The sequence below is a fragment of the Chrysoperla carnea genome, chromosome 2 (genome assembly GCF_905475395.1).
Source record: "Chrysoperla carnea chromosome 2, inChrCarn1.1, whole genome shotgun sequence".
Taxonomy (NCBI): domain Eukaryota; kingdom Metazoa; phylum Arthropoda; class Insecta; order Neuroptera; family Chrysopidae; genus Chrysoperla; species Chrysoperla carnea.
The window spans coordinates 29,226,491-29,248,225 of NC_058338.1; the positions used below are offsets into that span (position 1 = coordinate 29,226,491).

Here is a 21,735-nt window from a genome sequence, read left to right on the forward strand (position 1 = left end):
TATCGCGGGTCCACTGCATATATTTTTTTTGAAAAGTGCTAATTACGCCCTTTCATTTGATACCTAACACGGCAACATTAAATTAAAATTTATTTTTAGTTCATGACTTTATGTTCCCTAGTAACGTCGGGCGATCAAGACGCTAAGACGCTTTTAACAATATCTCATTTGTCAAATTATGATAAATAGTTTAGAAGTTTTGAGGGAACAAATGAACATGCATACATACATACCAGTCAAACACATAACCCTCGCCGTCGTCGGGGTAATAATAAGACACAAAAATAAAAGCTGGATGAATATGTTTAGTTATAAATAAAACGCTTTGTCAATGAATGCAGTGTTACCCTGTTATAAATAAATGCATTGCCCTAAATGCATCTCTCTAAAAGTAATTATATAACTAATTATATATAACTATCATCGCTTATGGGGATCATGATTTTGTTTGATAAACTATTATTTTTAACGTTGTTTTTAATTTTGGATGCATTTTTTGAATTTAACAAAAACCCTTGCCAATCCACTCAAAACAAAAAAAGGTAAATAGGTAAATAACATCCATAACATATAAATAATTAATTTTTTTATTAAATTTATGTTCCTCAATCTTTAGCAGATTACAAGAATGGTTTTGTATAATAATTATATATATATCACAATATTCTAATGATTCATCACATAATTCGGATGAACCGTTCATAGTTTTGGATTTAATCCAGAAATTTCAACTCAAGTATAATAATGGATGATAATATGTACTTAAAGTACTGTCTCAGATAAAAATACTGTCTCAGACAGCTTTGTCTCATTTTATTTACTCATTTGCTGTTGTTGATCATGAATTAACTGTGTTACAGGTGATTTCATATTCATACCATGTCGACTTTTCATATGTTTGTTATAATTAGACCAATTTGCAAAACGATGATTACAATCTACGCATCCATATGGTCTTTCGCCTGTATGTTGTCGTAAATGAACCTAAAATAAAAATATCATAATTTCAAGTCTGTTTTGCATACTGGCAGTGACTGAGAAACTTGTTTGGGATTATATTATACATGTGCTAATTCTTATCTTTACTTAAAAGCAAATTATCACCATTAATAAATTTACCTGAACTATTGCAGGATTAAAAATTGTTTGCATGGAAAAAGAACTGTCCATGAAATTGAAGAAAATGACGTTCTTAGGGCTTCTAAGTCAATTAAGGTAGCTGAGACTAAAGCGGATTACCTTAGAGTTGCTAAATGTAACTGAGGTCATGAAAACAATTCTCACTACTATACCTAGGGGTGATAACCACACTACTATTTGTTTAACCATCTAGTGAGTATTTTGCATCTAATATCAGTAAGCAGTGGTTTTCAAAACGGAAATTTTCATTTTGTTGAGACTTCGATACGCATAAGGAATTAAAGAATCATTTAAAACATCTAATTGAAAACTGTGATACTCTATAATAAGTACTAACAAAAAATAAAATTACCTTTAGTAATTGCTTTAATTTAAAACCTTTTTTACAATGTTCACATTCATATGGAAAATAATCCGAATGAATTGCTTTATGATCGTTTAACGTTTGTTTTGCACGAAACGTTTTACCACAAACATCACATTTATGTGGTTTAACATTTGTATGAACAATATTATGTCTTTTTAATCGTCTTGCAGTTTTAAAACTGAAATTTTAAAATGTATAATATAAATAATTCAGAGTTTTTATTCGTTAGATGCAGAACAGTTTTTTAATCGCTTACAGGGACAGCCCATAATTATAATACGGCACCTAACCGTGATAACCGTATTGTCTTACTTTTGCCACCCACCACGCGTTGGGGTGTGCGGCTATAAAAACTATCTCTATTGTCCCTACATTAACACTTCAGTATATATTTTTACACTAAGTGTAAAATACAGCAGGCGTAATTACTATATCAGCCAAAAAAACAAACTTATAGTTTAAAAGTTACAAAATTTGCTATCTTTGGTGCCAGCTGTGTTCTGTGTCCAACGAATGATAAAAATAATAAAATCATATCTACCTCCGAGGACATAAATTACATTGAAATGGCATTCCTTCTTCGTGTAACGAAGCATGTTGTATTAAATTAGTTTTTTGTGCAAATATTTTACCACAAACATCACACGTATGTTCTTTAATACCTTAAAAAATAAAATAAAATTTATTTTAAAAACCTGAACTGGACATATAGAAAGCTTAGTTTAAGCCGTTTTGTCTAATTTGGTTCCTCTATATAAAAATAATAAATCTCGAAATAAAAATTAAACAAAACCTACCAGTATGTAATTTTTTATGTGACCATAAACTAGCTTGAGATGCCAATTTCTTATGGCAAGTATCACACTCATATTGTTCCCTTAATTCAGGTGGTAAATGCAATCGTTCATGAATTTTTAGGGAACCAGGAGTTTTGAAGGAATTGCCACATGTCGAACACATATATTTTCGTTCATTTGAATGTGTTTCTTTATGCCGTTCGTGATGTTCTTTGTTATAAGAGAATTTTCCACATATTTCACAGCTAAAAAATATTACCACTTTGTATTTACAGTAATTTCTACATCAAATAATTTAATTAACAAGCTGTATACCAAAATTTATGTTGATTTCGATGATTTCTAACATGTTTTTGAAATCCATCATATTTATCTAGAACTTTCAAACATTCTAAACATTTATAAACGGGTGACTTTTTATGAACGTCTTTATAATGTACTCGTAATTCTTTTACTGATAAAAATTCTTCTGTACAATCACTGCATTTCCATTTATAATCTTTCCATTCTAAAATATACATAAAATAAAAAATCTTTCAGAATAAATCTTTCATCATTTGAAAAGTAGAAAATAATCTACTAAACATTTTACATATACTGATTGGATATGAGATGTAACACAGCAAGTGAGCAGTGTACTGTTATAACTTTATTTTTGTATTAATTTGACTCAAAAACTTATTTATATGTTCAAGGATGTCGCCAAGGGACCCCAAAAGAGTTTAATCAAATGCACAATTATGTAATAATATAGGTACTAGAAATGCACATATGTAATATAGGAGCTAGCAACTCTCAAGTTTGGCGACGCCCTTTTTATATGTACCCATAATCCTTTACGATCGAAATACGTCTAAATGGTCTAAAAAATAACTTAAACCGAAACAGCTGCATTTATTAAAACTAAGGATGTGACAGCCACGCTCGAGTTTATTACGGATGCAATAATACTTGGTTTACGCATCAAATTAATTATTTAAATGATATTTATTGTGGATAAAAATAGATTTAAATAAAATCTAAACCTCTTAAAATCAGAAGTGCTCTGCGATCTTCTTTTTTAACTGCTTCACTTCCTAAGCGTTTTCTGCGAGCCGTGTTAATCTGTAAAATAAATTGAATAGTATTTGACTGGTTTCTGGAAATCATCTGAGGTTATTAAATATATTTATAGAGCCTATAAAAAGTGTTTACTTTTAATCATTTTATAAGCATTTTTCTTTAAATTTACAAATAAAAATAATATAATGTAGACTATTAACGAAAATTTGTGACATCATAAATATAATGTTTTATATTAATTAGGGTGTCTTTGTCCAAACCATTTTCACAGACTTTAAAACTTATAATCTGTACATATCATTAATTATGACAATATTTTCCATATTGCCAAATAGCCTATTAATAAAAAATCAATTTTTTGTCGCACCTGTGTTCGTGTTTTTCTTTTAGTATTTTTTAAAGTTTCTTCATCTGTATCGTCATCCTCTTTGAAATTTCCTATAAATAATTTGGACTTTGGATTAACCTGTGATCGTGTTTTTCTTTTAGTTACTTTTGAAGTTTCTTCAAGTGAATCATCATTATTTTGACTTTCTAAAATGAAAAAATTTGGCTAATTATTATTTAATTTATTTCAACAGTAAATAAATTACAATATATGTCAACTTTATAAAATAAGAAAAGGCTAATAGCCTAGTATATGCTGAGTAAAAGGACGTCACCAAACAGGAGGGGGTTGGTCGGGGCAGTTATTCGCCCCTAAAGAAAAAATTAACCAAATGTTAGTAATTTACTGTCCGATTTACAATTTCTGTCCGAAAGTTCAATTTTTGTCAGTCTGCGAGATTTTTGATTTCGCGAAACTTATCTTTACTTTTATCAACTTTACTGCATACAAAAGGGTCATTGTTCGTAATATTAAACGAGAAGTTTTCAAAATTATAAACGATAAATAACAAAGGCCTATAATAGGCAGTAAAGTTTAAATGAATAATAGGTAAAGCTTATTTTAAAATTAATAATTGCTTTTGGTGAACACATTAAATTTTTCAAAATATTTCGACCCAAACATTTAGAAAAAGTACAATTCTGAAAGTAAGATTCTTTCAATACATTTGGACAAAGATTTTAGGAAGTATGCGTAAATTGAACTCGAATTGAAAAATTACATTTGCCTAACTATATAATTTAATTTTAACACTGTAAAAATGAAAATTATTTATCTTGTTTGAAAAATAATTAGGGGCCTCCTACTTCTTTGTTGCCCTAGGGCCTCCACACTTTTAAATCCGGCCCTGTGGGAACTAGAATATTACAACTTAAAAGCATGCTATATCGCAAACTGAATGATTTGATTAAAACCACAAGATGGTTTACACCCCGAAAAAATTATTTGGAAGTTGCTAGGTAGGTCATCAAAAAGAATGAACTGTAGGTAGCACAATCTATCATATGATTTCATATAAACTTGAATCAAAACTGTCCTCAAATGAACTTAAATGCAAGCTCTATAAGATTAGTGTACGTAGACGGTAGCAAGTTGACATACCATTTTTAACATCTATGAAATCGCAGTCATCAACTTCAGGAATATTGAAAGTAGGTTCATTTTCATTTTCATTATTATCATTATCATCATAATATTCCAATTTTAAATTGTCAATCATATTATCACCGTCAGGTGTTAATATTTGGGTACCCAGTGATCTATGTAATAAATCTTGAGCTTTATGTACTTGCTCAGTAAATTCATATGTAATATCAACTTTCTGATAGCATTTCGAACACACAGTTGAAGGTAATTTATCATCTTCGACAACTTGTATTTGAAAACAATAATAAATTTTATATTCTAAGCTTGGATTCAAATCAGTTGGAGTTTTTATATCAATTAAATCAATTAATGGTTTTACGTTTGCACACAAACGACATTTTGTTACATCAAACATTTTCTATTTGTGAATAAATTTTATTTATTTTTGAGTTCTCTTTTAAAAATTATAAAACACATTAATAATTCTAATGTTTACGTTTTATGGGAAAGAATGCCGATCAACTTTAGATGTCATAATCAGCTGTTTATAGTTAGAGAACGAGTGCTTAGTACACGATATCTTAGTACAAGAGTGAGAAGGAATATTAGAAAAATCTATCAACTAACCGTCATAAATTCTTTCTACCTTTCAACAACGACCAGATTTTCCAGCGCCATGCAATCATGTGTAATATTTTATTGTATGATGGTTTATGCAAACAAAAATTTGCACGTACCTCTTGAATTTATTTATAAAGGCTAGACCTCATACATATAACGGCGCGTTTTTCAATAGACTTTTTAGGGCTATTTTTTTTCGGACCAGCAGTAATAAGTTAGGCTAAGATAGAAGATACTTGTTATAAATTTTATCGAATTGGTTATCCATCATTTAGTTGATTTAGTCCAAGAGAAAAGTAGCCATTCATAATTCGTTGCATGCAGAACCGAATTGAAACTGCCTTGCATAAATTTTTACAATATCACAATCTATCGGTAATTCCATAGACAATTTTTAATATTGTAATATATTGCATTAAAAATAAATTGTATCATGTTTTTTTTTTCAAAAATCTTTATATAAAAAAAAACCACCTAAATATATTTTTCTTAGCAACTAATTATTTTCCAACATAATTATTCACTTTTTAAGCTCTTTATGTATAAATACTGTAGAATTAATATTATTTTGGATCTATTAATTTTTTGCAATTTAAACAATTTTTTACTGGCGAGAAAATTTGCATACCTTACCACCGACTAACTCGGACTTTTTAGCGTCAATGGATCGGAGCCTGAAGTTATAGCCTAATCTATTGCATATTCTTTTTGTATCCTAGTGTATAAAACATTTACACTGAGAAAAGAGGATAGTCTTCTGAATTAGGGTTCCACTTCATTAACACGGTGAGGTTGCGGAAACTATTAAGAAGCCATGTTAATTGTCGTCAAAGTTTGCGGTGTTACACAAGTGATAGCTTCTGTTTGATTACTGCGTTCTAAGCCGTAAATTACGGCTTAGCCGTTACCGTTTCAATAGAGATGAGTATTTTGTATTTGCGGAAAGAGGCGATGCTTACAAAAATGTTTTGTGAGCTTAGAAAAGCAACATTACTCAAGGAATTGTTCTAGAAAATATGAAAAAAATGCCGAACTAAGAAATTAGATTCTGCGAGATTCTGAAAGCTCCATAATGCCGGTGAGTAAGCATGTAATAGATGGCTTATTATTGAAGTTTATATCATATGGCGGTTTAACTTAGTTTATCATTAAATGCATTCATATTTGTCTTTTATGCGTTCGAAATTTTGGTAGGATCTTCAGAGGACTCCCACGAGATTTTCTGACCTACATAAAAACTTCTGGAGTAGCTGGCTATGCTATTATACATTATACAGTATATTGCGAGCGCAGCGAACTCCCTGTCCATAAATCTAAATCTATTAAAATTTTAAATCTACATAAATAAATAAAAATGAGTATTTGTATAACGGAAAAACGAAAAATATTGCGTATCAAAAAATATATTATACTACGAATCGCTCTTTTACTTTATGTGGCTTTGCAACGCAATTTCCAAGTCTGCTAATCCCTATATATATTAAAAAATATGAAATTAAGGTTGTTCGTTTGTTTACTTACTTGTTTGTAACACTTTCACGCTATTGAATGAGCTATAATTTGATAAGATATGTTTAAAAAAATGTTTATTTATTTTATATGTCTGACATCTTAGTATGCTATCTATGAGCATCATTTTTGACCATAAATTAATGATTTCCGTAAAAATGGTAAACGAACGCATATATTTTACCTGTTTAAAACAATCACTACCTTTATTTTGAGTGTTATGGAAGAGGGATAAGAAAGAGCAAGGGAAGTGAAGGCTATAACGCGTGGGCGGGTATCAAGCTAATGAATTTAAGAAAACAAGTGTATTTAAGTTTAAAACGTTTTATTTTTATTGAGCATTGTAGTAAATAATAAGTACAATGTAAATAAATAATGTTTTAATTATTAGAACTTTACTAAAACTCTTTACATTGATTTTTTTTATATTTAATTTATATTATATTTATAACTTACTGTTTACACAATTACTTAAATATTTAATTTTAATATAATCACACTAAAAGATTTGTATAAAATAAAATAGGAATGAAATTATTATACAATAATTAATATTTATGGTGTTCTAGGTGACTCGATATATTCAACTTCAATAATTTCGCCAATATTTGTCTGTAATGAAAAATAAAACAATAATTTAAAAAAAGTTGTAAATCTTTTTTTTTTTATGGAATTATATAAATACGTATTACGATTATCATGTAGTAATCAGTGGTATAAATTTGCTAATCGTAGTGTTACTCGTTGCTAATTTGATGTGGGTCTGCATAATGACGTTTTGGTATGTGGGCAATTTATACTTTTCCAAGTATCTAACAAATTGTGACGTCGAGCAATCCTGTTCGATCAGATAATACAGTCATTGGCTAAACCCTAATAATTTAATCGAAGCTGATTCACTGCCATCATAATTTGGTAGATACTTGGAAAAGTGTAAATTATGCACACTCCAAAACACCAGTGTGGCGTGTGAAAATCATCACCAAATTAGCAACGAGATAAGAGTAGTTAAGATTAAGTAATTCATACTGATGACTACATGGTATTTGAAATACGTATTTATATATCTAGGGAATTGGGCAAAAGTCGAAATTTAATCATATATCGCATTATACAAATTATATAATTATACAGTTTGAAATATTTTTTGTTTATAATACATACTTGAATAATTTTTCTTTTTTCTGGTTTAATTTCAAAGTATGGTGTTGAATAATCTTGCGACGATGCATAATCATCCTCCTGATCTGAATATTCCGGTGATGATGATGCATATTCAGGAGTCGGTGAATAACTTGCTCCAGCATTGAAAACACTTGGTATACTTCCTTTTTTTAAAATCCTCCGACGTCGAGAATCTGTAGTGAAGTCACTTTTTAAAAAGTGATCAGAACATATTCTGTGATTAGGTTTTGGTACTACATGTACCAGACTCTTAATTGCATTTACCCATTCATTGCACAGATTTTCATTCGTTAGTGGAAATCTAAAAAATATAATCATTAATTAACCAATAAAACTAATTATAAATACATATATTTTTTTTAAATTTTATGTACCTGTGAAAACTGATGTGTGGATGAAGTTTTTCTTGATTTTTACAATATGGTATAACACACGATTTAACCATATTTACAAATCAATGTGTTTATTATTTTTATTTATTGTAGATATTAAATTTTTCGCTGACAATAACAAATTTCTAAAAACTAACCAAGTTGTTAAAACACAGCCGGTTTATATCTATGACTTGGGTTTACTCGTGTATATTGTCTATGGTATAATCTATATATTTTACCTCTATATACATAAAATGAAATAGAGAGGTTTTTAATATTCCAAATTAATGTCTATATTTTTTATTTATATTAATACTTTAATAAAATATATTTTATATTTCTTCGTCAACAGTCCCTTGAAAATGCAAGAGTTTTGATTCAGATAAATGTGAAAATGATATTGCGTAAAAGTGGGACAATTTTATTCTTAAAAAAAAGTGTAGACAGATTTGTTAATTTATTGACGGGTACATCAAATAATTATACATACAACTAACAAAAAAATGCCAAACCAATATAACTAAAGCCAACATAGCTCGACGTAATTCGCCGTAGTTTGTTTAAATAACTGTCATTACGCTTAATTGGTCAAGCTATCCCTTCTGAGTTTTAATTATTATTGGTTAGTTATTCCGAAAATTTTTGGTTTTTATTATAATCAAGATATAGAGGTAGATTGAGTGTAGGTTGGTTGGTGCGTTCAACATGCGCATCGTATATAATAATGGCTGCGTCCAGCCGATATGAGCTATCCTGAACGGAAAGATAGTACCACCGATATATTCTCTGATAGTACTGACACCAGTATCCAATTATCATAGATGTCTGTACATCAGCACTTTTTAATTTTTTGTATCCTTTAATAAAAGTTGTTCAATCGTTTTAAAATTTTATTACTAATGAACACTTGTTTAGCGCATGGGATATTTTTGGAACTATATTTTCTTTTGTTTTTAAATTGTAAAGTTTCTTACTTCTTAAGCTTTCCATCTTTTTTTAGTCAGCTGTTCATATTGAAAACAAGTGAAATTTACAAAATGAAAATTTAAAATACCCGCGACAAATGTGTTTTTTTCCTTGTAGCGCTCTCCAATTATCGATTTCGTTATCAGTAGATGGTTAATTTAGACACTAATACGATAATAGTATATGAATGTGTTGTCATGACATTAATTATCATTATAAACACCACCATCTGAATCAAGTTTCGTTTCGTTACCTATAAGCTGAACTTTAAGATTACGATGAGTGTCTAGCCAATAAACCCATTTTTGAGGTGGTAGCAATTTTTGAGTTGGTAACACTTGAGTTACTGTATCATCTAGAAATTCTCAAAATTAAAAACGATAACTAAGTTTTATTTTGTTAAGAGCGAGTCAGGTCGAACGCGTTCAGCAAAATAATTTGTTAGTGTGGATCCGGCTTTAGAATTTCATTCCCCAACTTTACTTACTTTCTGCTTTTGCTGCCATGATTTCAAGTGAAGCAACATATGCTTCAGGTTCAATACTCCATATACAGAGTATCCCAGGAGTAGCGGACGACTTTATTGCATCAGGTTAGTTATTTATTAAAATAGGCAACCAATGAAAAACGCGCGCTACTGCGAGTGAGCAAGTGTGTGCATTTGCAGGAAGGGGCGAGTGTAAATTTATGGGATAAAAAAATGAAAGAGGATTTTTCGTCTTAGAATTTTATTTTCTTTCCTGATCCGCAAAGACCGTCCTTTATTCCTGGGTACCCTGTAGATTTTATAAAAGAAATTTATGGTAAATGATGCACGACAAAGAAACTACATGAATAGACTAATACTACAAATAAATTGTTCTGTCATCTTCTTTCAATTGATATATTTAACTATTATAAAAAAATAATGATAAAGTAAAGAACTAAGAAGTCTTTTGTTGATATTATAATTTATTATAATTAATTGTATTCAATTCACTATTCAAATGATCGTTACAAAATATTAAATATAAATGACACTCCCAAACACATGCGCATTATCCTTAAAATTAAAGCATATTGCACGTTGATTGGACGTCAATCTTTATCCCCTATTTCCTTCAACGATAACCTTAAAAACCTTATGCAACATTCTCTTACTTTTCATAAGTTAACGAGCGTTGTACGTTCGCGTCTTGTTCGTTGAAAAGTAAAATATAAATTGGTTATCAATAAAATCAGTAAACAATAAAATAAAACTTTTTTTTTTTATATTCCATTTAAAACTTCTCTCCTTTAATTAATTAATGAAAAGTTATTAATTAATTTAATTATTGAAATACAACAGTTGTAAAAATGGAAAAAGTTGACGGTAAAACAACCTCAACAGGTTCGTATAAAAAAGTTTCTGATTCTAAAGAAGGTACCAAATAATTATAAGTTATGTATTACCGTAATTAATTATAAATTTTTTTGAAGGCTTAAAAGAATTAAATTCAAAAATTGATCATGATGCATCAGAAGATAAAATGCTGGAAGAGGATACAAAATTTGTTACGAAGAATGAAGCAGAATTGAAATTCATATCTGATGAGAAAAAAAATGGTGATGCTAAAGTGGATATTGGTAAGTTATTAGCTTTTTATTTATTTTAAATATAAAGATATGACTTCATGTATTAGTCTTGACATGTTGGCATATTTTAACAAATGCTTGCCTTTGGACCAAATGCTTGCTTATGAGTGATATTTATTAGTTCCTTGTTATAAACATGATTTTTTTTAACTCGTTGATCAGGAATAGTAGGTAGTTAAATATTGAAAAAAGTGATCAATTATTTTTAACACGAAAAAACTCAATAAGCTACATGGCGAAAGATTAGATCGGTATAAACTTGACCTCATTCAAGGCATGACCAACCCGGTGATCACAGGGTAAGATCATTCGAGAGAAAATTCTCAATTCGTGACTTTAATTATATATCCACGGATATCCGTGTATGGAATTATAGGCACGGATGTATTATATGTTAGTTACATACATTATAGGCTCGGATATTCGTGGCAGGTGGCAATAGACACTTCAATCTATGATTCAAAAAAATTCGAAAGATATACATCGATTTTGATATAAAGCGCTACCACCTCCTATTCACTGTTAAAATTTCAATTGCAAGAGCGATTTTTTTTTTATAGTTTTTGATTAAAAAAATTAAAAATACATATACATTTAACCAATCAAAACATAACTAATATAAAAGTTGCAGAGTTTGAATGGGAAACATCATGCTCTGACATAAGATTTGGCTTAGTTAGGTTTCGGAGGAAATGCAAACGTTAGCTTTCGGTGGTAATGCGACTAAAAATATGTCTTGATTGCATTTAATCGAAAGAAAATACACTTAAAGTTTATCTACAATTGTAGGTCAAAGTAATGGGCACAACTTTTCGTTAAGTCATTTTTCCGTCATGATATATTTTTAAGTCGCATTTCCCCCGAAATCTAACGTTTTTCGAAAATATCTTTTAAACAAAAATTGTTAGTTTTATTTTATGAAGATCAACTTTCTAATTTAATGTGTTACTCTATCTCTTACCGTTTAGGATCTTAATTGGCTACTAAAGAAACCCGAAGAACTAGGTCCAATACTTCAATTTGATGCCAGAACATGATGTTCTCCATCAAACTGTGCAACTTTTGTATAAGTTATTTTTTAATTGGTTAGCTACCAAACGAGATATTTAGGTGTATAAATTAAAATGGCCCAGCCTGTATATGTTCAAATGAGTTAATTCTTGTCTAGTTCTATAAACACTTATAGTATCATAAAAATTTGTCGCCCAAGAAATTGATAGCTTCCCAAAATTATAAACAATAAATTGTTTCAACATTCGGTCTTATGATTTCACCATAAGATCAGATATTTTCTGACCGAGTACATTAAAAAATTATTTGGTTTTGAAACGAAAAAGTAAGAACACTTTATAATACTCCATCGATATTATCGTGGAGATTACTATTACCGAAAACTAGAAGTTTTCATCGATTCAGAGACAGGATCCTTTTGAAATTTTGTTGCGTCTTATTTTCAAGTAACCAATTATATAATTGATTACTTCTTGTAACACTGAAATTTTTATCGTACGAGTTTCATAATTACCTCTAGAACCATCGGGAGATTGAAAAAAATAGTGGCTTGCCTTGATTCATTTTTTTCTTCTTTTTTCAATTTTTTGTCTTTGGGTTAAATTGTATATTTTATAATTGTTTTTGTTTACCTTTATTTTCATAAATTAATTTTTTTTTTTAAATTGTATGCTAATGAAACTAAAAATTGATATTTAAGCTTGTTTGACAAGTCATTAATGATAATACAACAACGTGCGCGGTGGCATTACCACTGATTTCACGTGTTTTGTAAATCATTATTGTCTTAGAGAGATAATTTTGGTCGTCCATAGCTTTCGGAGATAAAAATATTAATTAAAGTACTTTCACTTCTAATTAGGGCGTAATAGACCATAAGATAGTGAATCGTTTTTTTGCTTGTGATTGAAGGAACCTTTAAAATATATCAATGTTGGTAAAAATGGGGAGAAATTTCCGAGAAAAACAATGGACTCTAGCTTACTTGGTCATTCGCAAGCCTTATGCCAATATTTCTGCGGATCTGAGGAAATTCACTCTAAAAGTTAACTCCCCATTGGAAATTACAAATCATTTGTCACTGGTAATCTTTATGCCGATCGTTTTCTGATGCCAGATTCATACAATTCATTGCGAAAAAATATCAGAACCAAGAAAAAAGTATTTGTTTCGAAAAATGATTTTTGAAACTATTTTTTTGATATATTATTCACGAAATCTCCCTGCGAGGCCGAAGCCAGAAAATGAGACTCAAAATATGTTAACTTTTTTACGGTCTATGGAATAAATATTCATTATTTTTATCGTTATTGCATTAAAAGTATACATATTATTTAAACAATTTTAAATATTATTTAAACAATCTTAAATATTATTTAAACAATTTAACATTTATTGTAAATTATTTTGATAATTTTCAAAAATTATTTATAAATAAATCAGAAATGTGTAATTCGAAAAATTATTCTCGAAATATTACTATTTTATTTTTGAAAATTCATTTAACAAAAATAAAATGAATTTAAAATGTCTACAGGAGTTGTCTAAATATTTCCGAATTACAGTAAAACCTGGTTAAATGAGATATCCAGAATCAAATTATCCAGGTATAAATAAATATATGTTTCATTTAAAGAGGGTTCCATTAAAAAATTTCAAATTGCTTTGAAAACTATACCATATCTTTTTTTAAAATCTTCCAACCATTGTTGCTACAAAAATTATAAATACCGAGCCTTCGCATGATATCTTGTTCGTTTTCTTTAATCATGGGTCCAGTTACCGGAAAATAAACTAAACTAACTTTGGGTTTGAAACATATATCAAAATTTCAAGAACCAAAAAAATCCATTTAGTGAACATATTTATAAGATCTTGCCTGATGTTTTATTCATGATCATTTGCAATTCAACTTTTTTTAATAAAAACACTTTTTTTTATTATCTAAGCCCATATTAATATTTTTTTTAAACTACTGTTTTCATTGTAAATTACAAAAAGAGATTTTTAATTTATCTTCAAATTATCTATCTCCGAGCTCGTCTTCAAAGTCAAAGCTAAGGTCATCATTAGTTTCTTGATTGAAAATTACTTAAGTTTGACCTTGGCTGATTAACCCGATGTAAATGAACCTGGGTGTATTAATAAAACCCAGTACTTAATAAAAACAAACACAGATGTCACACATTTCGCTTCTCCGGCCCTGTTATCTCAGTGGCTGGACTTGATAAACTAGGTAATTGATTACTTGTTTCACTAGGGTTTTGTTCGCTAGGGTTTATCATACCCTGGTTCATCAATAATACGACATAATATATTAATATTTATTCTTTAGAGTATTATTAAGGTTTTAAAAATGTGCCAATTCGGGCCCATAAACAGTTTTGTTTTATCAGAGAAAAAATTTTTTTTTTTTTTTTTGACAATTTTCAAATTTATCAAAGACTATTGAATCTCATTTTATAATAACCGGATTTTCATTTTTTACACAAATAACAATAAGTAATTACAAAATCATGTAAAAATAAATAAAAACTTGTCAAAAACAGGGTACCACACGCCCTGATTCACTGACTACCGTAACTCCATATAGATTCATTCACGCCGGGTTAAAAAAATGTTTCAAATAAAAGTTTCAGCATTATCTTTTAGGCCAAAGATATTCGAGTCAAAAAGTCAAAATTAAATTATGAAAGTAAATAATTTGATTTAATTAATTTTATTTCATTGTTTCATTACCCAGTTTTGAATGTAGAATGTAGATGCTTTCATAGGAATCTAATTCGCTAGCTTTAGGTATTGATTTTAAAAGTTTTAAATTAGATTTGCCGATTTAATGATCATTCCCGACTGTTGTTTGTTGTTTACTTAAACCTTTGGATTCCCAATTATTTGTTTTAATTTAGTTATACTTATGGGATCATATTCTCCAACGTATTTTGCTATTTTATTGATGCATACACTTTCAAGTGTCTGAAGTCTCCTATATCTAGTATTTAAATAAAAATTAAGTAATTTTAATCATTATTCAATTAAAACTAATTTAATTGACTTTATTAAGTACATAAAAGTTTTTTCTTATTTAAATTGTATAAACTTTTAATTAAAACAATATTTAAATTTTTTTTTAGGAAACTTAAAAGCTGGTTTTGTTGGAATGGGAAAAGAAGAATTAATGCGTTATGCAAATGATCCATTTTGGATACGTTTACGATGGATTCTTTTTATTCTTTTTTGGCTGGTCTGGTTACTTATGTTGGCTGGAGCTATTGGAATAATTATAGCCGCACCAAAATGTACTGCACCGCAACCACGAAAATGGTATTTTAAAATATAGTTTAAATTTTTATAAATTAATTTATAATAATAAGTTTTTTTTAAATTATCTTCGATAGTTTACCAATTTTTTCCTATTTAATTATGTTTAATAAAAAATAAAAATTAATTTTTCAGGTGGGAAGAAGGACCTCTCATCGACTTGAACTTCTTTTATAATAGTGAAAATAATGATACCAGCGTTTTACAAAATATTGGTGCTAAAAATTTAATTTTATCTGGCCTAGAAGAAACATATTCATTAGATAACGATAAAGATTCATATGTACAAGATATAATCAAAGCGGGTTATAAAGTTATTTTAGAATTAACACCTGGATCCACTGAACAGTGGTTTAATGCATCCGTTTATCGTCAAGAGCCGTATACAAATTATTACATTTGGGCAACAAGCATTCCAAAGCACTGGGTAATTTATGAGTTACTTAACATTAAACAATTTTTTAAAATATTTATTATTGTGTCGTATAAATGTATCAAAAAATAGGTTCACCAAATAATTGATTAGATTTCCGCTGTCTGAATTCGAACCCCCCAACCTATTTCTAAGTGATTGATTTACTTTGTGGTGTTGATTTGTTTTTAGGTGTTGAAAAATAATATAACCATTTGTAATAAATTCTAAGTAGTTACAAACGGTTAAAGCCGATTAGACTCGATGTATGGTATGCAAAACACAATATTGTAAACATTTCCGTTGAATATTATATTTCTATGCGAGCTAACACATACAGTTCTTTTTCTATCGCTAGTTAGAGCATTAAAATTCCATAAAAAATTGTTTAGTATGTGTACAGTGGCGATAAGACTAATTCCAAAAATTTCCAATTCTATTAATATTTTCATATATTTGTAGGTATCACCAATACGTAATAGTTCATCATGGGTATTTTCGGATGAACGAAATGAATATTATTTGAAACAGTATGAGAAACCCGATTTAAATTTCCGTAATAAAGATGTCGTGGAAGAATTTAATAAAATTATACGTCATTGGTTGAATTTGGGTGTATCAGGATTTCGCCTATCTAGAGTTGATCGATTATTAGTTGATCCTGAATTACGTGATGAATCAATTGGAGGAGTCAATTCAAAAGCATCATTTGATGAACCTGGTTACTATACACATAAGTACACAAGGAATCAAGAAGATTTAGGTGAAGTGTTATATCCATGGCGTCAAATTGTTCATAATTTAACAAATTCTGAAGGTAAAATGTTTTCACCATTTTCATCATAATAATCTAATTGTGCCTGTTAGAAAGTTTTATATTGTTTGAGTCAATTGATGTCTCGCAGATTAGAAAGACGAATTTGTGAATATTTTATAATACCAAGTACTTTTTCAGTCTATTTATCTTAATTTGTTGAGAATTGTAATTATAAAATCGAGATTACCTAATCTTTAATCCGTAGTTAATTACATCTTGATGTTGTAGTCCGTAATTAATAATCCGATTACTAATTCAATTTTAAGTAATTGTAATTAGTCATTGAATACCGGCAATTTCTCTAATCGTCATAACAGTATATGATAAATTTTTCGAAAGCTTAGAAATAATCCTAAAGCATTTTATGCGATTAGTTTTTATTAGTTTATACAATTTTTTGGATCATTTTTTTAACATGATAGCGTGAATGTCCGAACATATAAAGCTAAGGAAATTTTAGAATAAATTTTATAATTTTTTACGTGATCTTTATTATTAAATTACTTTTAGTCAAAATTTATGAATCTTATAGTAAAACATTTAATATTTACATAAACAATCAATACTTAATACGCAACTTAATACTTAATACGCAAAGCCCTTGTATTATAATGCATTCTCTGATCCAAAGACGATACTGATAAAGACTTAATGTTTTTTGATTACAGGTGTATTGATGTTAACTGAAGATACAGAAAATTTACAACCCTACACATACAATGATACAATTTTAACAATAGATTTACCAAGCTATGCACCAATATTCAATTTAGAAAATCGAACATATTCAGCATCAAAACTTGCACGAGGAATTCAAGATTCATGGGCCGTTTTAGGATCTGATAATTGGCCAGCATGGAAAGTACGTAACACATTACTTTAAAATTTTAATGTATTATTTAAAAATTTAATTTTTTTTGATAGTACAAAGCTGGAACATTGTCTGAAGATGTTTTACAAATTTTAACATTTTTATTACCGGGTACGCCAGTCATTAGTACAGATATTGATAAATTGAAGAATTCAGTTATATTAAACGATTTAATTAAACTGCGTACATCACAAACAGTTTTGTTTGGAAATTATACAACGTACCTGTTACAAAATGATACCATTTTCGCTTATACAAGGTAATTGTAATTTTTTTTAATGAAATTATTTAAAATATGCATCATATACTAGTAGAGTACTTTATGCCCTCTTTTTCATAGCTCTGAAATTGTTTTATTTTCTTCTAATAATCAAGGAATTTTTGATTGCGAACCGAAAATATTTCGGTAAAAAAATTAACTTTAATTAATTGCTATAAATATATTTAGTGTTATATCCATGGCGTCAAATTGTTCATAATTTAACAAATTCTGAAGGTAAAATGTTTTCACCATTTTCATCATAATAATCTAATTGTGCCTGTTAGAAAGTTTTATATTGTTTGAGATACCTTAATTTTTAGCAAAAAAGTGTTTATTTCTTGAATTGCATTTCTCAATTGATGTCCCACAGATTACTGTCCCACTTTTATTTATTCATATTCAAGTGTTACTTATTTTTTTATTTTTACTAACTACTAATTTATTATTCTATTCTTATTCGCTGCCGGATATATAACAGATTATGGTAAGACATTACAACTTTCTTAAGTAGAAATTTTTAATTATTTCGTAACTTATATTAGACTTGAGAAGCAACTGTGAAACGAACAAAAGTAATTTTTCTTCTGCAAATAAATAATATTTTACATTCTTTTTAGGGAAAAATCTGGACAGCCTGGATACTTAGTCCTTTGTAACCCAACAAGTGAAATTGTCACAGTAGATGTTACCAGCATTCCAAGTATGTCTGAAGATTTAACAGTTTCAATTGTTAGTCAGAACTTTACTACAGTAAAACCAAAGTAAGTATATTTTAAAAAAAATTTTTTTAACGACTATTCAAGCCCAAGAGCTTACATTGGTATGAACCCAATCAAATATTATTTTAAAGTTAAACATTATAAAAAATTATTTGTCATAATAATATTTATAATACATGTGCCGTGGTGAATGGGCAATCATGTCAATTAAACCTCTTTTCCCACTGACAATTTCCATAAAGGTAAGTTAAGTTAGGATATATTGGCTGTCCACAAAGGACACACTTCCCATTGTGATACCATATATGTGTTTAACCACTTTTTCCAAGGATAATTTCATTTATCAGCTCCTTAATTATTATGAGAGGCACCTCCTTCATGCATATACCATGCACTACACCAGCCCATCATAACTATTAATTAAATTCCGCGAACAGAATTGGTTACGCTTTAACCAACTGAGCTAGTATTCCATAAAGGTAATTTAAAAAAAATTACAGATCTTTTTCTATCAATTGATACCATTGAAAATGAAAAATCAAATGCTTCTTTGTCTATTTGTTTGTATGCATTTGTGCTGTTGTAGCTGTGGATAGTTTTTTACAATTTCGCATCTAAGAAAATGCAATTTTGGTATAATTCTGTGTTTAATAATATGTTTTTCTTTTAGGTCTAAAGTTTTAGCAACAGCTATTACAGTTCCGTCAAAATCAGCTGCTGTTTTTACTTACGTTCATGCTGAAAATTAAAGTGTCAAAATATATTTCTCGCATTTTTAATCTAATAACTTATACGCTGTAATTGTAATTATTTTTTTCTTTTTTTGAAAATATATTGTATTTAAAGCTTATTTTATAATCCTTCTACTAAAGGTACTTCAAAGAAACAACTTTTCTGCTTAAAATTATTTGTCAACTTTTGTTAGTGGTACTTGAAAGTATCACCAAAAATTTTATCGATGGTTTCTACATTCCACACATAAGAGTCTTATAATAATATGGCATTTTGTTATTTAAGACAGCTTAGTGGTTAAGAGAGAAATATATCCAAATTCTCACTTAAATAAATACGGGTTAAACAATAAAGGATAAAAAATTATAACTCATAAAATGTTTAAAATAATAAAATTGATTAGATTTCATTACCTACCCTATAAGTTAACCATTTGTTTAAAGAAAAAAAAAAAAAAAAATTGTAAGCAGTAGTAAATTTTTTAAGTACCATTAGTACGTTAAAAGGATACAGGGAAGTCAATATTAACTTTTAATTAATCGTACATCATCATCTCATAATTAAGTGATACATGTTAATTTCAATTTTAAATTTTATATTTATGTTAAAAATACAAGTTTTGTCCATCATTTAATTACTCTCGTAGTACAAGAGACGGTATAAAATCGATCTTTACCCATTCGACAACCAGATGAGACATATTTTTAATCCAGTTTTATTGATTTGTAAACACGTCTATGATAGCTTGTCTATCAAAAAGTATTCATTTCTATTTTTAATTAATTCTAATAAATTTTTTTTCACAGCGATTTTTGCAGCTCATATCATTGCTTTCGTAATTATTATCTTTCTTCACAAGTCAATTTAGGTAATAACTATACCGATCTGTTAATCAATAGAAAATGGTTTCAGAAAAAAGATAATTTAATTTAGAAAATAAAAAACCGTTTTGAAAACAAATTAATTTAATTAAATAAAAATAACCACAAACATTTTGATAGACAAGCTTTCACATACGTGTTTATCAATAAATAAAATCCTTTGAGCAAATAACAAAATTTGGTGTGAACCCCACATTACCTCTGTACACGAAAATCGTACACAATTACCAAATATGCTTAAGTTGGCGAACAAAATAAAATTTAGATTAAATTAATTTTACATCAGCTCGATGATTACATGCATTTAATTAAATGTTAATTTTGAATATTCGTTAACGTAAATGTGGTTTTACGATTTCTTTTTTTAAATAAATTTTTTTAAGTATTGAAGCAACAAAGTAACATTTTTATCTTTTCGAGTACCTCTAAATTGGAAAAGAATTGGACACTGTTATTTGGGAACATTGAATAAAATTACTTCAAAGTTATTGATATCTTACATGATTGGATTTATAAATCGAAAATGATAATCTTAAAAAAAATTCGAACTGAACCGAGCTAGTTACAAAAATCTCGTTTGTTTGAATAATCACTTGTTTATTCAACATTCGATGATTCGTAAATACACTACGTTGCAATTACAGTATAGGGTACCTTATACTCGTTATAAGAATAAATGACTGGCAAAAAGTACCAATTGTAAAAAGTTGATACCGTAGAGGCATAAAAAAAAAGTTGCATACGGAGATTTCTATTTTTTTCATGATATGATATTCTATTTTATGATACTTACCAAAATTATTATTATTTTATTTCTGTATTATATCTACCTCCGATTGCTTTTACGAGATCGAGTTTTGTGCCAAATAATAGATAGGACGATATCCTTGGCTGGTATTAAAATCGACACGACACAACCATCTCGCATGATTTTTTCCGTGTATATTCCCATTTTCTTTATAGTCCCGGACTATAAAGTATCCATGGAAATTATTAAACTCAATATTTTGACCATGTGAAGAATATTTTATTGTCTAATAAAATTTTTATAAAATATTTTTATCTATTATCTACACGCACTGGATATGGAAGAAAATGAATGTTTTGAAACGCCACGAGAGATTTTATCACAAGAAAATAATTTTCATGTTCCGTATTCAGTAATGAATCGGTGTGCGATTAACAATAATACGCTCGATAATGGAAAACCAGTACAAGATATGTCACGATTATCGGAAAGCTTTTTATGGAATCGTAATGTATGTTATAATAGGGGTGAACCATTATTAGATCCAGTATTATTATACCAAAATAATAACACAACAAAATGTAATGAAGACAGTGGAAAGATTTATGAAGAATACAAACTATTACAAGATCAATTTAAAGCTAAATGTATTGCGTTACAAGAAATTCTAAAGCAAAAAATGTTATTAAAAGAAGAAAATCAAAAACTTGTCGCAGAGTAAGATATTTGAAGTATTTATTTCTTGCTTCAATACACTTTGAATTAATCATTTCCTGTTGTCTGTCCGTCATGAGAGAAAAATAATAATAATTTTTTATTAATTATAGATTAGCAAATGAAAGAAAGAAAGCGGTA

At 28.5% G+C, this 21,735-nt stretch overlaps 3 protein-coding genes across 4 annotated transcripts; 1 reads left to right on the top strand and 2 right to left on the bottom strand.

Annotated features, from left to right (window-relative positions):
- Window positions 1-621: 621 nt before the first annotated feature.
- LOC123292610 (zinc finger protein 124-like) lies at window positions 622-5,255 on the bottom strand. The gene is made up of 8 exons (XM_044873324.1): window positions 4,856-5,255; window positions 3,734-3,900; window positions 3,330-3,408; window positions 2,620-2,812; window positions 2,305-2,549; window positions 2,049-2,169; window positions 1,493-1,685; window positions 622-984 (listed from the first exon to the last, which is right to left on the bottom strand). Exons 1-8 carry the CDS (start codon window positions 5,253-5,255, stop codon window positions 814-816), a joined length of 1,569 nt encoding a protein of 522 aa, XP_044729259.1. The 3' UTR covers window positions 622-813.
- Window positions 5,256-7,481: 2,226 nt separating this feature from the next.
- LOC123293708 (THAP domain-containing protein 1-like) lies at window positions 7,482-8,689 on the bottom strand. Its single transcript, XM_044874610.1, has 3 exons — window positions 8,530-8,689; window positions 8,135-8,456; window positions 7,482-7,582 (listed from the first exon to the last, which is right to left on the bottom strand). Exons 1-3 carry the CDS (start codon window positions 8,598-8,600, stop codon window positions 7,526-7,528), a joined length of 450 nt encoding a protein of 149 aa, XP_044730545.1. The 5' UTR covers window positions 8,601-8,689; the 3' UTR covers window positions 7,482-7,525.
- A 2,067-nt stretch (window positions 8,690-10,756) lies between these two features.
- On the top strand, window positions 10,757-20,446 carry LOC123293385 (neutral and basic amino acid transport protein rBAT). 2 transcript variants are annotated; one of them, XM_044874190.1, is made up of 9 exons: window positions 10,757-10,864; window positions 10,954-11,100; window positions 15,252-15,441; window positions 15,574-15,865; window positions 16,313-16,667; window positions 17,336-17,529; window positions 17,592-17,797; window positions 18,418-18,561; window positions 19,190-20,446. In XM_044874190.1, the coding sequence occupies exons 1-9, from the start codon at window positions 10,831-10,833 to the stop codon at window positions 19,266-19,268; spliced, it is 1,641 nt and encodes a 546-aa protein (XP_044730125.1). In that variant the 5' UTR covers window positions 10,757-10,830; the 3' UTR covers window positions 19,269-20,446. The 2 variants fall into 2 exon arrangements, with proteins under 2 accessions (XP_044730125.1, XP_044730124.1); XM_044874189.1 differs by having other exon boundaries at window positions 10,790-10,897.
- Window positions 20,447-21,735: the final 1,289 nt, after the last annotated feature.